The sequence below is a fragment of the Sprattus sprattus genome, assembly GCF_963457725.1.
Source record: "Sprattus sprattus genome assembly, chromosome: 3".
In the NCBI taxonomy this organism is placed as follows: Eukaryota; Metazoa; Chordata; class Actinopteri; order Clupeiformes; family Clupeidae; genus Sprattus; species Sprattus sprattus.
The window spans coordinates 55451242-55467276 of record NC_137922.1 but is presented as its reverse complement, the minus strand read 5'-3'; the positions used below and the strand labels follow the sequence as shown (position 1 = coordinate 55467276).

General features: G+C 46.3%; 2 protein-coding genes across 2 annotated transcripts; both read right to left on the bottom strand.

The window, feature by feature from the left end:
- Positions 1-2564: 2564 nt before the first annotated feature.
- Positions 2565-8028, bottom strand: mcrip1 (MAPK regulated corepressor interacting protein 1). The gene is made up of 5 exons (XM_080834735.1): positions 7975-8028; positions 6959-7055; positions 6032-6150; positions 5156-5257; positions 2565-3847 (listed from the first exon to the last, which is right to left on the bottom strand). The coding sequence occupies exons 2-5, from the start codon at positions 6964-6966 to the stop codon at positions 3783-3785; spliced, it is 294 nt and encodes a 97-aa protein (XP_080690861.1). The 5' UTR covers positions 6967-7055; positions 7975-8028; the 3' UTR covers positions 2565-3782.
- Positions 8029-9929: 1901 nt separating this feature from the next.
- On the bottom strand, positions 9930-14915 carry LOC308362294 (uncharacterized protein). Its single transcript, XM_080834885.1, has 3 exons — positions 13773-14915; positions 13024-13174; positions 9930-11601 (listed from the first exon to the last, which is right to left on the bottom strand). The coding sequence occupies exons 1-3, from the start codon at positions 14392-14394 to the stop codon at positions 11481-11483; spliced, it is 894 nt and encodes a 297-aa protein (XP_080691011.1). The 5' UTR covers positions 14395-14915; the 3' UTR covers positions 9930-11480.
- Positions 14916-16035: the final 1120 nt, after the last annotated feature.

Here is a 16035-nt window from a genome sequence, read left to right as displayed (position 1 = left end):
GTGTGTGTGTGTGTGTGTGTATGTGTGTATGTGCGTGTAATTAGTTTAAATCCCAATGCACACACCTTTAGTGTGTGTGTGTGTGTGTGTGTGTGTGTGTATGTGTGCGTGTAATTAGTGTAAATCCCAATGCACACACCTTTAGTGTGTGTGTGTTTATGTGTGTGTGTTTGTGTGTGTGTATGTGTGTATATGTGTGTGTAATTAGTGTAAATCCCAATGCACACACCTGATTCAGGCACTGAGCAGGAAGTTATCAAGGTGTACCCAGGGGTGTTGATGAGACAATTCACACTTCTGTCTTTTAACAATTGATTCATTGATGTTTGATTAGATAGATGCTGGGTTGATCTCATACTAGCCAGAGGAAGAAGGACGTTTGAAACCCACCACGGATAAAACTCTGCATGTCATTGATGAAGACCTATAAGTATAGTCATAAGTGGCCTATAAGTACGTTCAAATCCGTCTGAATCAGTCCGCCCGCCCATTTTTTTCGAGGACGGAGAAGGATGCAGAAGTGTATTAAGGCCTGTAGAACCTGATAATGTAATAATTTTCCGATAATGTAATAACTCCCGATAATGTAATACAAATTCCTTCATAAGTCCCTAAAACATGTAATAAAACCTCAGCAATCAGCAATTTATTACATTATCAGGTTCTGCAAAATTGAGGCTAACCTGATAATGTAATAACTTCCAATTAATGTAACATTTAATTACATTATTGGTATGGCGATTGTTACATTATTGGGAAATGCACTTTATTACATTATTGGGATATTATTACATTATCAGGTTTTATTACATCTTTTAGGGACTTATGAGGGATTTTTTTATTACATTATCAGGGTTATTACGTTATCAGGAAATTATTACATTATCAGGTTCTACAAGGCCGTATCACACACAGGGTCAGTCCAGACGTATCAGTAAAGGTGCGTTCAGGAAATCTAATGATATGCCCTTTTTTTCTGTCAGTTCTGTGTGCTCTAGCAACTGTGTTTGTAGTCTTGACTCAGTGCATGGGAAAGATGGTGGCTTGGACGAGAGGTAGAGATAGAGAGAGGAGAAGGATAGAGAGAGAGGTAGAGATAGAGAGAGAGGAGGATAGAGAGGTAGAGAAAGAGAGTAGGGAGAGGTAGAGATAGAGAGAGGAGAAGGATAGAAAGAGAGAGGTAGAGATAGAGAGCTAGGGGAGAAGTACAGATAGAGAGAGAGGAAGATAGATATGGAGAGAAGGGAGAAGGATAGAGAGAGAGAGGTAGAGATAGAGAGCTAGGGGAGAAGGACAGATAGAGAGAGAGGAAGATAGATATGGAGAGAAGGGAGAAGGATAGAGAAATAGAGATGGAGAGGGGAGAACAATATATTTTTGTTATGTTGAATCCTGCCCTCCATGGAAATGGATGCTTAACTACAGATGCCTGTGTAGCTGTGCATGATTGGCCCCCTCACAGTAAACCCACACACACACTAAACACACTAAGCACACACACTAAACACACTTAACATTCACAGACTGGAGTGAGCTGAAATCACACATTTTAAACTCTGGCTGGAGTTAACTGAAGGTGAAATCACACATTTTAAACTCTGGCTGGAGTTAACTGAAGGTGAAATCACACATTTTAAACTCTGGCTGGAGTGAACTGAAGGTGAAATCACACATTTTAAACAGGCTGGAGTGAGCTGATGGTGGAATCACATGTTTGAAACTCTGGCTGGAGTGAACTTGTTGTCGGCAGCTCAGAATGTTGGTGTTGGAGATCTGTACTTCACACAGCCAGACACGAGATAGAATACACACTTTTTTCAATGACGCCCTGCTTGCAAATGAACAGATACCAGATACAACAAAGTGACTATTGGTATGGAATTCCGTGTCAATAAGATGAGCACTATAGTGTACTACTGATGCAGTGGAGCCCCCTGCTGGTCCAGTCAGTGTACTACTGATGCAGTGGAGCCCCCTGCTGGACCAGTCAGTGTACTACTGATGTGGTGGAGCCCCCTAGTGGACCAGTCAGTGTACTACTGATGTGGTGGAGCCCCCTAGTGGACCAGTCAGTGTACTACTGATGCTGTGGCCAGCAATGAGGCCTTTGAAGCAGCCGACATGGGTTTGATTCTTGACCAAAACAAGTTGCTTTTATATATGCACTTCATGCCCACTTTTAATAAATTGATTAGGGTCAGTCACTTTAAATCAATTAACGATGTATCTGCAAATGGAAGACAACTTGCCCTTCAAACACACGTAAATGAGGGAACAAGAGCGGTTGGACTTTATAAGGTGACCGCCACAGGATAGAGAGGGTGATGGACGACTGGCGACACCTGTGGGTGATAAAAGGGGGCAGGCCTCAAGGTCATGTCACTGCTCAAGGTCATGACACTGCTCAAGGTCATGAGGTCACTGAGAGCCAAAGCAACACGATCTGACAGATACCATAAAAGTCACTTTATTTCAAATTCTGTTTCAACGTTGGGTTGATATGGGAGGGGGTGGGGTGTTTTTCTTTTCTTTTTTTTTTTCTTAAACGAAAGTCTTTAAAGGTTTCAAATATAATAATTAAAAATGTAGGTACCTCTACTAAAAATATTTGGCTTTCCAAACTTGCCTGTAACTATCCGTCTGAAATTCCTATATCTTTTTTTTTTTTTTTTTTTTTTAATCCTTGATCTATCAAACTACCTTCCTTGGAAAAAATAAAATAATACAACAATAAGAAACCAAAACAGGTCAGCCCTTCAGCACAGTCCCCACGGTAACGCCCTTCAGCACAGTCCCCACGGTAACGCCCTTCAGCACAGTTCCCACGGTAACATGTGTGGATTTAAAATGAATCAGAGTTTATGGTGAAGGTGCAAGTCTGGAGTCTGCTCTGGAGGACCTCGGCCTGTCTTGAGTCAGTGCAGTTCTTCTGCGAGTCTGCATCAGTCCAATATCAAAAAGAAATAAAATCGAGCAAAAAAAGAAAAAAAAAGTAAGGAGTAGCAACAAAAAAGAGAATGACTATGGAAGTATCCGGAAAGAACTGAATGACTATGGAAGTATCCGGAAAAGAGCTGAATGACTATGGAAGAATCCGGAAAAAAGAGCCGAGACCTCATGGCATCTGGGCGTGAAGCCCAGCAGAGTGACTCCCAGCTCCAGACCCCCTCACACTCCTGTTCAGCCAAGACCCCATGCTGGAGGCCTGCACCCGGACACACACAGACAACGGGGCGAGAGAGGGTGTGTGTGTGTGTGTGTGTGTTTATGTGCGTGTATGTATACCTATGTGTGCGTGTGTCTTTAAAAACATCCCAACAATTTTTTGAGTGTGCATATATATGTGGATATGTTTATATGTGCGTGTGTGTGTGTGTGTGTGTGTGTGTGTGTGTGTGTGTGTGTGTGTGTGTGTGTGTGTGTGTGTGTGTGTGTGTCGGGGGACGCAGGAGCAGGGTGGAGCTGTTGAAAGAGCAGTAGCCAGCCAGAGCGGCCAGACCACCGCCTGGCGACGACGACGAGGATGAGGATGAGGAGGAGGAGGAGGAGAGAGGATGATGGGTAGTTCTGGCTGAGACGCGGCCGGGACCCGGCCCAATGCCGGCGCCTGGTTGGCTGACAGCCTCCGCAGGAGAATGACGTGTCCCAGGAGAGAAAAGAAAGAGAAGAAAAAAAGCCTTAAAGCTGCTCTTCCCAGGAGGACCGCGCCTGAGCCACGTCTGGCCCGCGTCTGAGCCGGGTCTGGGCCTGCGCTCTTCCCAGGAGGACAGCCTCGGGGTCCACTAAGACTTCTTGGCGTCCTGTGTGTTGCGTTTCTTGAGGTCACTCAGGTCAACGGGTGTGAAGGCTAGCAGAACAACACAAGCAAACATAGGGGCTCAGAATCGACAGGCATAACATGTTTCTGATATATTACATGTCAGAGTGTAGAGTACATAACACTTCATTCATATAGAATACGTAACCATTCAGTGAAATACACTTAATCAGTATATAGGACCTTTGTGTTGTTACCACCTTGCTCTACCAGTTGAGCTATTTTACGCCAGATGTCAGGCCCAACAGATATCAGCAAATGGTGATTGTATAGACCACTCTTACTCATCGAGTGCTCAAATGGTGATTGTATAGACCATAGAGTGCTCAAATGGTGATTGTATAGACCATCGAGTGCTCAAATGGTGATTGTATAGACCATAGAGTGCTCAAATGGTGATTGTATAGACCATAGAGTGCTCAAATGGTGATTGTATAGACCATAGAGTGCTCAAATGGTGATTGTATAGACCATAGAGTGCTCAAATGGTGATTGTATAGACCATAGAGTGCTCAAATGGTGATTGTATAGACCATAGAGTGCTCAAATGGTGATTGTATAGACCATAGAGTGCTCCAATGGTGATTGTATAGACCATAGAGTGCTCCAATGGTGATTGTATAGACCATAGAGTGCTCAAATGGTGATTGTATAGACCATAGAGTGCTCAAATGGTGATTGTATAGACCATAGAGTGCTCAAATGGTGATTGTATAGACCATAGAGTGCTCAAATGGTGATTGTATATAGCGCTCCACCACTAATAGAACGCTCCTCTACTCATAGAGAGCTCAAAGCTCTTTACAGGTGAATGCCTCAGACATCTACCCATTCATACAGAAGGCGGAGGCTACTATTTAAGGGGCCAACCTGAACATCAGTCTCTTTCTCAAGGACTCTTGGTGAGGAGGATTTTGAATCGAACTAGCAACCTTCTGATGGCTAAACGACTTCTTTACCTCGTGAAGGGTTTGGGTTAAGGGTTTCTGTAACTCACTGTTCAGGCTGGGGTTAAAGGTTAAAGGGTTAAAGGTTAAAGGTTAAGGGTTTCTGTAACTCACTGTTCAGGCTGGGGTTAAAGGTTAAAGGGTTAAAGGTTAAAGGTTAAAGGTTAAGGGTTTCTGTAACTCACTGTTCAGGCTGGGGTTAAAGGTTAAAGGTTAAGGGTTTCTGTAACTCACTGTTCAGGCTGGGGTTAAGGGTTAAAGGTTAAAGGTTAAGGGTTTCTGTAACTCACTGTTCAGGTTGGGGTTAAAGGTTAAAGGGTTAAAGGTTAAGGGTTTCTGTAACTCACTGTGCAGGCTGGGGTTAAGGGTTAAAGGTTAAGGGTTAACTCACTGTGCAGGCTGGGGTTTGGGTTCTTCTCCACATACTCCTGCGGACCGCGGTCGTTACGCTCATTCTGCGGTGACTTGATCTCTTTCAGGACACACATCCAGGCTGCGGAACGAAGAGCACACACCAGGCATGAATGTGTGTGAGTGTGTGTGTGTGTGTGAGTGAGTGAGTGTGAGTGAGTGTGTGTGTGAGTGTTTGTGAGTGTGTGTGTGTTTGTGTGTGTGTTTGTGTGTCTGTCTGTCTGTCTGTCTGTCTGTCTGTCTGTCTGTCTGTCTGTCTGTCTGTCTGTCTGTCTGTCTGTCTGTCTGTCTGTCTGTCTGTCTGTCTGTCTGTGAAATCATTATCGTCGTGATTCAAAATGATTCACATCAAAAAACACACACAATCCACAACACACAGACACACACACACAGATGTGCACAGCCAAAGCCACGCCTGGCTCTGTGAGGCTAGGGACCCTTCGTGCAGCCTGTCCTCACTGTCCGCTCGGACGCCACAACCTGCCCGGTGAGAAAGGGGATCCCATGTATGTGTGTGTGTGTGTGTGTGTGTGTGTGTGTGTGTGTGTGTGAGATATGAAGCCACAACGGTCCCGGTGAGACAGGGGATCACACACACACACACACACACACACACACACACACACACACACACACACACACACACACACACACACACAGAGAGTCCATGTTGACTCACTGTCATGGATGAAGCGAACGTTCTCCTTGTGTGTAGATCTCGCACACACACACACACACACACACACACACACACACACACACACACACACACACACACACACACACACACACACACACACACACACACACACACACACACACACACACACACACACACACACACACGTTGACTCACTGTCGTGGATGAAGCGAACGTTCTCCTCGTGTGCTGGTGTGTAGAGCTCGCCACTGTTGGTGGGGGACCGCGGGCTGGACGTCCGCTTGTAGGTGTTCACCATGCGGGGGGTCGATGAGCTGGAGAAGAAGCGCACGGAAAACACACTTAGTTAGATCCCTCTGAAACGAAATGTATGCTACTCCGATTTCACGGAGTTGGACACAACGCCTCTCCGATTTTAACCGCTCTCTCCAAGCACCTCGGAGAGGCTGTCGTGCACCTACATATTTTTTCTAACTTCCCGTACAAGAGCCTCTCTGGGGTTTGCTCGGAGAAGCATACATTTAGCTTTAGCAAACGGATAAATACGTAGTATCACTGTAAGACTCACACCCCTCGATGCAAGATAAGATAAATACGTAGTATCACTGTAAGACTCACACCCCTCGATGCAAGATAAGATAAATACGGAGTATCACTGTAAGACTCACACCCCTCGATGCAAGATAAGATAAATACGGAGTATCACTGTAAGACTCACACCCCTCGATGCAAGATAAGATAAATACGTAGTATCACTGTAAGACTCACACCCCTCGATGCAAGATAAGATAAATACGTAGTATCACTGTAAGACTCACACCCCTCGATGCAAGATAAGATAAATACGGAGTATCACGGTAAGACCCCTCAGTGCAGAGAGTTTATTCTGTAGCCCAACTGGCAGCTCAAGGCAAAAACACCAGTCATGGATTCAACAGTCAGGGAGCCAGCATACTGATAAAAGTGTATGTCTGAACCACACTATTACTGCTGCATGACTACATGAAAAAGTCTAATGAGCTCAAATACCGTAGATTTAGGTGATAGAGTTCCCTTTAAAAGGGAGAAACACACAGTGCACAAGTGTTATTTTTCTAGGAACGGAAGACAGTCATCTCTCACCTTGTCATTCTGCAATCAGGATGTCTCGTGCCCACTGCTCTTCAACTGACGTTTTTCTGGGTGGAACAAACTTCCGCTCCTGCTTTCACTCTTGTTTCTGGTGAAAAGAGGAGGTCAGACGTAGGCTATTAAAAACGACAAAGGACGAACATTTAAAGCAGTTTAAATAGTCCAACAACATTCCTAACGATTCATACATTTACGAGGAGCGAAGTTGACCTAGTGTGTTAGAGGAGTTGGTCGCCGTCGACAAGTCAATTCTATTATAACGTCAATATCCTACCGGCGTCCAACGGAACACACCCACGATGAGTGCAGACGACTGAGATCTGTCGATGCTGACAGTGCAACTAACGATATCCCGCTACACAGAGCAATGTCGTTATACTACGGGAGACAACAAACTGCACTGCCAAACATTCACTTGCTAAGGTTTAACTTAGCATCCCTTATAAATCTTGAAATGCAGTCAAATTTCGAGATCGAATTAATATACGGTACGTGTTAGTCTGCCAACTGTGTTACAATTAATGTATATGCTAGCCCTTACCCTAACCCTCTCATGGAACTTGACACAAAACCTCTATGAGCATCAATGCTACACCCTCGTGCACCTCCTTTCTCTAACGTGATGACTGAAATTCAAATCTCGAACTTAAGGCTAACACCCAAACAGCCACGTAGCTGGAAAGCTCAGCTGACAATGGACGTAAACAGTACCCTAAGGATATGGTGGTTAGCTTGTTGTTAGCTTGTCGCAGGATAGTATGACAGCTAGCTGACAAATACCGTCGCTGTTGCAGCGCCGTGTCCAGAAGTCGAGCTAACGTTATTGTGTACCTTGCCTAGCAAGCTAGCTAGCAGGATGGCTATAGGCACAATAGCTAACGTTGCCTGTGTTGGGTTGCAAGGAACACATTGTCCTACATCCCGTAGTGATCATTTGAAGCAACGTAAACACCAAAGTAACATAGCTGTCAAACCCCTGTAATTGATATAAGTAAAAAAACACATACCTCTTTATTTGTATATTTCTTCTCTTCAAGTGGCAAAAATTAGGGCCTTCTTCGGCCGTAGCGACGTTGCCTATGCCAACCAGACACTTCCGGGTTAGCAAAACGGAAACAGTGCGCAAACGCAATTTCGTTGTCGACGTATTGTGAAAATTTGTTGGCCTACATAAAATATTGCCCACAAATAAACGATTCACATTTTTTGTGAAATGGCACAGAAGACACAAAGAGGACATTTTATGACTTGGAAAAAAGTTTTATTTTTAAATATGTTTTATCTCATTGACAACAACACGTTGAATTCAATTAAGATAAAGTAAGGTAAAGGCGTCCAACTTTATTATCAATAGCTTAAAGTCCATAAGTGTGCATTACAATCACCTCTGTTGACCATATTATGAGCCTATGAAGCTGTTGTTGTAAGAGGAGGATGCCATTATAGTACAGTGCAATCCGCTCTTTGTCCTCTGGAGTGCACTACTGTCAACATATTAAGTGACAGACACAGAGGCTGTGTCGGCCATAGACCTTTGTCTATGCCATAGACTCTATGGTTCCGGCGACCACTTTTCCTTTCCTTTCCTTGACGGAAAGTGTCATGAGGTCAAGGAAACATGTGAAGTATAACTTATTAGGACCTAGGAAAAGACAAGATGCTGCTAGGCCAATCTTACTGCACTTACTCTAGGCTACTAGTGTTTGTGATGTATTTGACAAGGGTCACGTTGATCGGTTGTTGATTTGGTTGATGTTGCTGCTGCAAGGATTTGTGGGGCGATATGGTCTCCTTTACTTTAGTAAAGGATGTTCCAGTGCACCTTACACTAAAGGAGATACGGTTGGATGAACTGAAGCACCTTTCCTAAGCATCTAGGGATGGTGGCATTGGCCACAGTGAATCGCTTAATACTCACACACGCACGCACACGCACACGCACACGCGCACGCACGCACGCACGCACGCACACACGCACGCACGCACACACACACACACACACAGTACCGGCCCTGACAGTGTTGGACCCTTAGGGGAGATTTACTTTGACTACAATGCTTGCTTGTCAAATTACAACAATGTTTTGATTATGCTTGTAACAGCACACACACACACATACACACACAACCACACACACACACACACACACACACCCTTTTGATTTTTTGATTTTGATTTGATTCATGATACGGATCCTTCTGCAGTTTGTTTATTTACACCTGTGCTTCCTTCCTGTCTAAAACTTCACAGTTATAGTCCAACACACACACACACACACATACACACACACACACACACACACACACACACATACAAACACACACTTTGGATATGAGCCTCTTCCAAATGACTGAATATAAATGTTACGTAATGTAACTGCGATGGTAGATGTGGACCCCACATATAAGAACTGTCTAGGTCTTAAGGGATTGTTATAGAACTTGCAAGGCCTTATACGATTGTTATAAAAACTCACAAGTATGTCATTGTTATAAAAATCAGCTTTATTTATGAAAATGTATAAAACAAAATCAAACAGAAAAATAAGACTTCAATTGGAGACAGTCAGCAGGTCTTCAGGTATACTGTGCACTTTATGCACATACGTTTCCCAGATTGCACCTTGCCTCAGCGCCAGTTACGTCACAAGGCTACATGGCAACAAGGCCACTTAATGGCCACACAGTCGCCTTGGTAGCACAGGAAGTGGGTGTGGCTTCCACCTGCCCCGCAGAGAAAAGACACACGCATCACTTCCTCTCGCAAGTTCAGAGCAGGCAAACTAGAGCTAATGTATCAGAAGCACAGACAGACACAGACAGTCACAGATCTGTGTTTTTTTTTTAACCAAACATCACAGAACTGACATACAGTCACAGATCTGTGGATTTCAAACCAAACATCACAGACAGACACAGACAGTCACAGACAGTCACAGACAGACACAGACCGGTGGGGTAAAAACCAAACATCACAGAACTGACAGACAGTCACATATTTGTGGAGCTCAAACCAAACATCACAGAACTGACAGACAGTCATAGATCTGTGAAGTTTAAAACCAACACATCACAGACAGACACAGACAGGCACAGATCTTTTTTTTTTTTTTTTTTTAACCAAACATCACAGAACTGACAGACAGTCACAGATCTGTGTAGCTCAAACCAAACCACTTCAGACATATGTCAGTTGGCCACCATGGCTCAGCTCTGGTCTACATCCATTCAAGCGTTGGCTATTGTAGGAACAGTGTTCGCAGCAAATTAGCTTCCTTGCTACATCAGCCTGCTCCCCGCTCCCCCGTTCCCATGGCTGCAGGTGTGAGCCAATGAGGAGGGACACGGCGCGTACACGTCCCCCTGACCACACTTCGGCGTGCCGGTGATGACGGCGGGGCCAACAGCACCTTCCTGATTCACACCTCTCTCAGTCGCTGCTTCTCATCTCTCCTCGCGGGCCGGCGCTAGTCCGCAGACAGCTGATCTCACACACACTCTCCAACCCCGCCCTCACACACTCTCCAACCCCGCCCTCACACACTCTCAAAGCCGCCCTCACACACTCTCAAAGCCGCCCTCACACACTCTCAAAGCCGCCCTCACACACTCTCAAAGCCGCCCTCACACACTCTCAAACCCGCCCTCACACACTCTCAAAGCCGCCCTCACACACTCTCAAAGCCGCTCTCACACACTCTCCAACCCGCCCTCACACACTCGTGAATGTTTAGATTAAGACATGGGGTCTGACGGGGGCCGCTGGTGATGGAATCACACAACTGGCCTCGGCGTGTCGGCTTTCAGGTAGCAGGAGAGAACGAGGAGGAGGAGCAGGAGGAGGAGCAGGAGGAGGAGCAGGAGGGAGAGGGCCCGGGGGTCGTAAACATCCAGGACAGCTGGCATGTCTGCAGCGGGGTGAGGTTACACTAGGGAACAGGCTGTGCTGCAATAAGGTCGGGTGTGCTTTGCTGTGCCATTCTGCTTGTGGAGAGCCCTGTGAGGATCTGCTAGGTGAGAGCCGCGTGAGGGCAAAATCAGAGCACAGTGGTGACAAGTAAAAATTAAAAAAAAACTTTCGAAATAACTCGGTCACCAGAGGTCAAGGCCTGCAGTAGAGTTCAAGGAGTCTGGATGTCTGTTTGTTTCCACTTCAATCCACTGACAAACTGAACAGAAGCCACATCAGAGCATCTGTGTGCACGTGTGTGAGTGTGTGTGTGTGTGTGTGAGAGAGTTGTGTGTGTGTATGTGTGTATGTGTGTGTGCGTGTGCTCTTATGCTGTCATTCTCTCCCCTCTGTCCCAGACGCTCAGGTGTGTGTGTGTGTGTGTGTGTGTGTGAGTGTGTGTGTGTGTGTGTGAGTGTGTGCGTGAATGTGTGTGTGTTTGCGTGTGTGTGCGCTTGTCATTCTCTGCTCTCTTAGTACAGTCCATCACAGAGAGAGAATGACAGAGAGAGGGAGAGAAAGAGATGGAGAGAGAGAAAGAAACAAACTAAGAGAGGGATGGTCTTCAGACATAGCCGACCTCAAACAGCTTGACCAGCTCTTCGCAGTCGGGGTCGATGAGGTCAGCTGGCTTGTCTCCGTTGCCGTTCTCAGCTTCTTTGCTGGAGCCCATGGAAATCAAGTACCTGAGAACAACATGGACGCAAAAGCACTACACCAGTCAGAAAATATCACCTCAATAGCACAATACCGTTAAGAAAATATCACCTTAAAGCACAATACCGCTAAGAAAATATCACCTCAATAGCACAATACCGTTAAGAAAATATCACCTCAATAGCACAATACCGTTAAGAAAATATCACTGCAAATACACAATACTGCTAAGAAAATACCACTGCAAATTCACAATACTGCTAAGAAAATACCACTGCAAATACACAATACTGCTAAGAAAATATCACCTTTAAAGCACAATATACGCTAAGAAAATACCACTGCAAATACACAATACTGCTAAGAAAATATCACAGCAAATACACAATACTGCTAAGAAAATACCACTGCAAATACCCAATACTGCTAAGAAAATACCACTGCAAATACACAATACTGCTAAGAAAATACCACTGCAAATACACAATACTGCTAAGAAAGTACCACTGCAAATACACAATACTGATAAGGAAATACCACTGCAAATACACAATACTGATAAGAAAATACCACTGCAAATACACAATACTGCAAAAAAAATATCACTGCAAATACACAATACTGCTAAGAAAATATCACTGCAAATACACAATACTGCTGAGAAAATACCACTGCAAATGCACAATACTGATAAGAAAATACCACTGCAAATACACAATACTGCTAAGAAAATACTAGCCTGGCCATTACCAGCCTGTGACTGCATTTCTTTCCGTCAGTCAGTCTGGCCAAACCTCGTGCATTGTCGTTTCCGAGATGGGCGGGTGCTTAGCTTGAGGTTTAAAATCATTGGAGTTCCCTTAACCAATCAGCAACGTTTGGTAAGCATTCGGTAGATTAAACTCTTCCCAAAGCCAGTTGGGAGAAGAGCTACAACGTCCTTTCCAATCATAAAACTTACAAGACAATACTTTTCTGATGTTCTCGAGAGTTGAGACAACTTTTCCGATAGCTTTTCGTGTCTCTTCCTCCAAGGCGAGTTTTGCGTCACAGCTCTGAACTGTTCGCTGATTGGTGCGGTTGGATTTTGAGGCCTGGAGACGATTGTCAACGGGGTTGGGCCAGACTGAGTATGAGCTTGAAATCAATTCAGGCGGAAATACGTAGGCTGGTGTCACCAGGCTAAGAAAATACCACTGCAAATGCACAATACTGCTAAGAAAATACCACCTTAAAAGCACAATACGCTAAGAAAATATCACTGCAAACTCACAAAACCAGTAAGGAAATATCACTGCAAACACACAACACCTTTATATTATATCCGCTTGGAAGATCTACATCAGTTACAGTTTATGTCATAGAGAGAGAGATTTTCAGAGTCAGAAATGTGTTTTGTGTGTGTGTGTGTGTGAGTGTGTGTGTGTGTGTGTGCGCGCGTGTGCACTCACTTTGCGATCTCTGGGAAGCCGTCACTGCAGGCCATGTGCAGCGGCGTCCATCCGTCCTCGTCCCGTTGGTGGACGTCCGCCCCATAGGTCACCAGCAGCTTCACACACTCCAGGTTCCCAGACAGCACCGCCTCATGCAGCGCCGCCATGCCTGCACACACACACACACACCAGCGTTCAGAGGGGCCCATAATACACACATGCACACACTAACACACATACACGCACACACATGCACACACACACACTCTCACACACACACACACACACACATGCACGCACGCACACACACACACACACACACACACCGCACGCACGCACACAGGCACGCACACTAACCACGCACGCACACACACACACACTACGCACTCACGCACGCACGCACGCACGCATGCATATACGCACGCACGCACGCACGCACGCACGCATATACGCACACATTTTCAAAAGGTTGTGATGTATTTAGGAACTCTAGATTCCAACTGGTGCTGCTGCCATGCAGATAATGACACTCTGACTATCCATGGTATCCATGGTATCCATGGTATCTATGGTCATCTGTGATTGTATTGACTGCTTTGACCATAGACATGTTGCCTACTGCCAACACTGGGTGCTGTTCAACACCAGGGGTCATTGTTTCTCCTCTGACGACCCTGGGTCAGGAACCAAACCCTGCGAGAGGAACCAGACCTTGGGTGACATGTGTGCGGTAGTGTGACAGGAAGTGAAAAATTGAAATGTCTCACCGGACAGGAAGAACTTGTCCAGCCGCACCTTGCGAGCCCTCATGAAGCGCCCAATCTGCTCAAGGTCGCCGTGGCGCACGCAGTCTTGGAAGATGATGTCATTGGTGAAGCGCACGGTGCGGGTGGGTTTGACCACCACCTCGGGGGCGGCGGGGGCGACGGGGGCAGCAGCGGGGGCAGCAGCAGGGGCGGCAGGGGTGGTGGAGGTGGTGGAGGTCCTCCTCACGGAGGCGCTGCGAAGGGGCTTGGTGTAGGACGACGAGGGCGTGTACGAGGACAGAGACTTGTGTGTGGTGCTCGCAGGTGTGAAGCAGGACGAGGTGTATGGGGTGGATGATGTGTAACTCGTGTAGCTCGTGGGCAGGTATTTGGAGGAAGAGGAGGAGTAGCTGGTCGGCGTGTAGTGGCTGGAGGTGAGGTGGGAGGAAGGTGTGTAGTGTGACGAAGGTGTGTAGTGTGACGAAGGTGTGTAGTGTGTGGAGGGTGTGTAGTGTGACGAGGGTGTGTAGTGTGTCGTCGACAGGGCGTACTGGGAAGAGGGTGTGTAGCTGCTGTAGCTGCTGTAGCCGCTATAGCGCGGAGTGAGCTGCGTCACAGAAAGGCTGTAGTTGTTGTACTTCATCGTGCCTCCTCCTCCTCCTCTTCCTCACTTCAGTTCAGCGGTAATATCAGGAGGAGCAGCAAGCTCTAAATCCACAGACCCCTTCGTCACCAGAATAATTCCTCTGCCAACCTGACTCCCAGTCAGTCCCTGGCAGCCTTCTCGTCCTCCTACACTTTCTATTCCTTCTTCTCTTTCTCTTCCGCCTTCTCTTTCTTTTCCTCCTTCTCTCTCTCCTTCACTTCTTTTCTCTCAGTATTTCACTTGCGTCTTGCCTCGTGCAACGGCAGCAGGCTCGCAGCTGCTCCCTCGTCCAATCAGACTATCCAATCAGAGTATTTTTCCTTTGCTGCCACTGTTTCTTTCCAGTGTTTGTCGTCGTAAAGTCCCGGTAAAGTTCCTGTGTTGTTTATTTTTGTTTATTTGTTGTTTTTTAAACGTCTTTTAAAGGTCATTTATGTCCCTCTGCAAACTGCACCCTTGTGCGTTCTTCCTCTCCTCACTGGGTTCTGCTCTGCCTTCGCATTTGCAGCCTGGTCCCTATATAGACTCACACACACACACACACACACACACACACACACACACACCCTCGCCTGTGTTATTTCGGGGGTTCTTACCTCCCATATCCAGTGACCTGAAACCACACACACACACACACACACACACACACACACACACACACACACACACACACACACACACACACATACACACACACACACACACTCAAACCCTTCTGTGAGTGGCTCACCAGAGTCCCCTCCCTCTGATGCTGTCACATGCTCATCAGAATTCCACCCGCCCCCCACCCCCCCGGGTGCACTCTTGATGGCCATAAAAATGGTGACAGCAATAACGTGAGGTATTGCACATCGGTACAGTGAGACCTTTATGGAGACGGGGATGGTATGACCATGGAGGGCTATTGACAACAATACGATGTGATCCACAGATTAGCACACAGGCTTATCAGCTGGTTCACAGCAGGAACGGGAAACTGGGTTGATGGGAACAAGATGGCCGCCGGGGTGCGGGCCAGGAGCCGCGAGACGCATTCTTTTGTGGATCCCCGAAACAGCATGTTCGATTTTCGTTTTGTTTGTCTTGCCCTGCAGATCAACAGACGAGGAGGCTGTGTGTGTGTGTGTGTGTGTGTGTGTGTGTGTGTGTGTGTGTGTGTGTGTGTGTGTGTGGTGTGTGTGTGTGTGTGTGTGTGTGTGTGTGTGTGTGTGTGTGTGTGGTGTGTGTGTGTGTGTGTGTGTGTGTGTGTATGTGGTGTGTGTGTGTGTGTGTGTGTGTGTGTGTGTGTGTGTGGTGTGTGGTGTGTGTGTGTGTGTGTGTGTGTGTGTGTGTATGTGTGTGTGTGTGTGTTTTTTGTGATTCGTAGGGACTCATGTTCGGTGTTTTTTGTGATTCGTAGGGACTCACGTTCTGTTTGTTTGTGATTCGTAAGGACTCACGCTATTCTGCAAACATGTGAATTTTGTTCCGTAAGATGGGGTTTGTGAGGCTAGCAGTGACTGTAAGACGAACTTGATTGTTCGCTCCTTTCTACGTCGCTTTCGATAAACGCGTCTGCTAAATAACTACATGTAAATGTTCATGTAGATCACACGTGTCAAACTCAAGGCCCGGGGGCCTGATCAGGCCCGGCAAGCC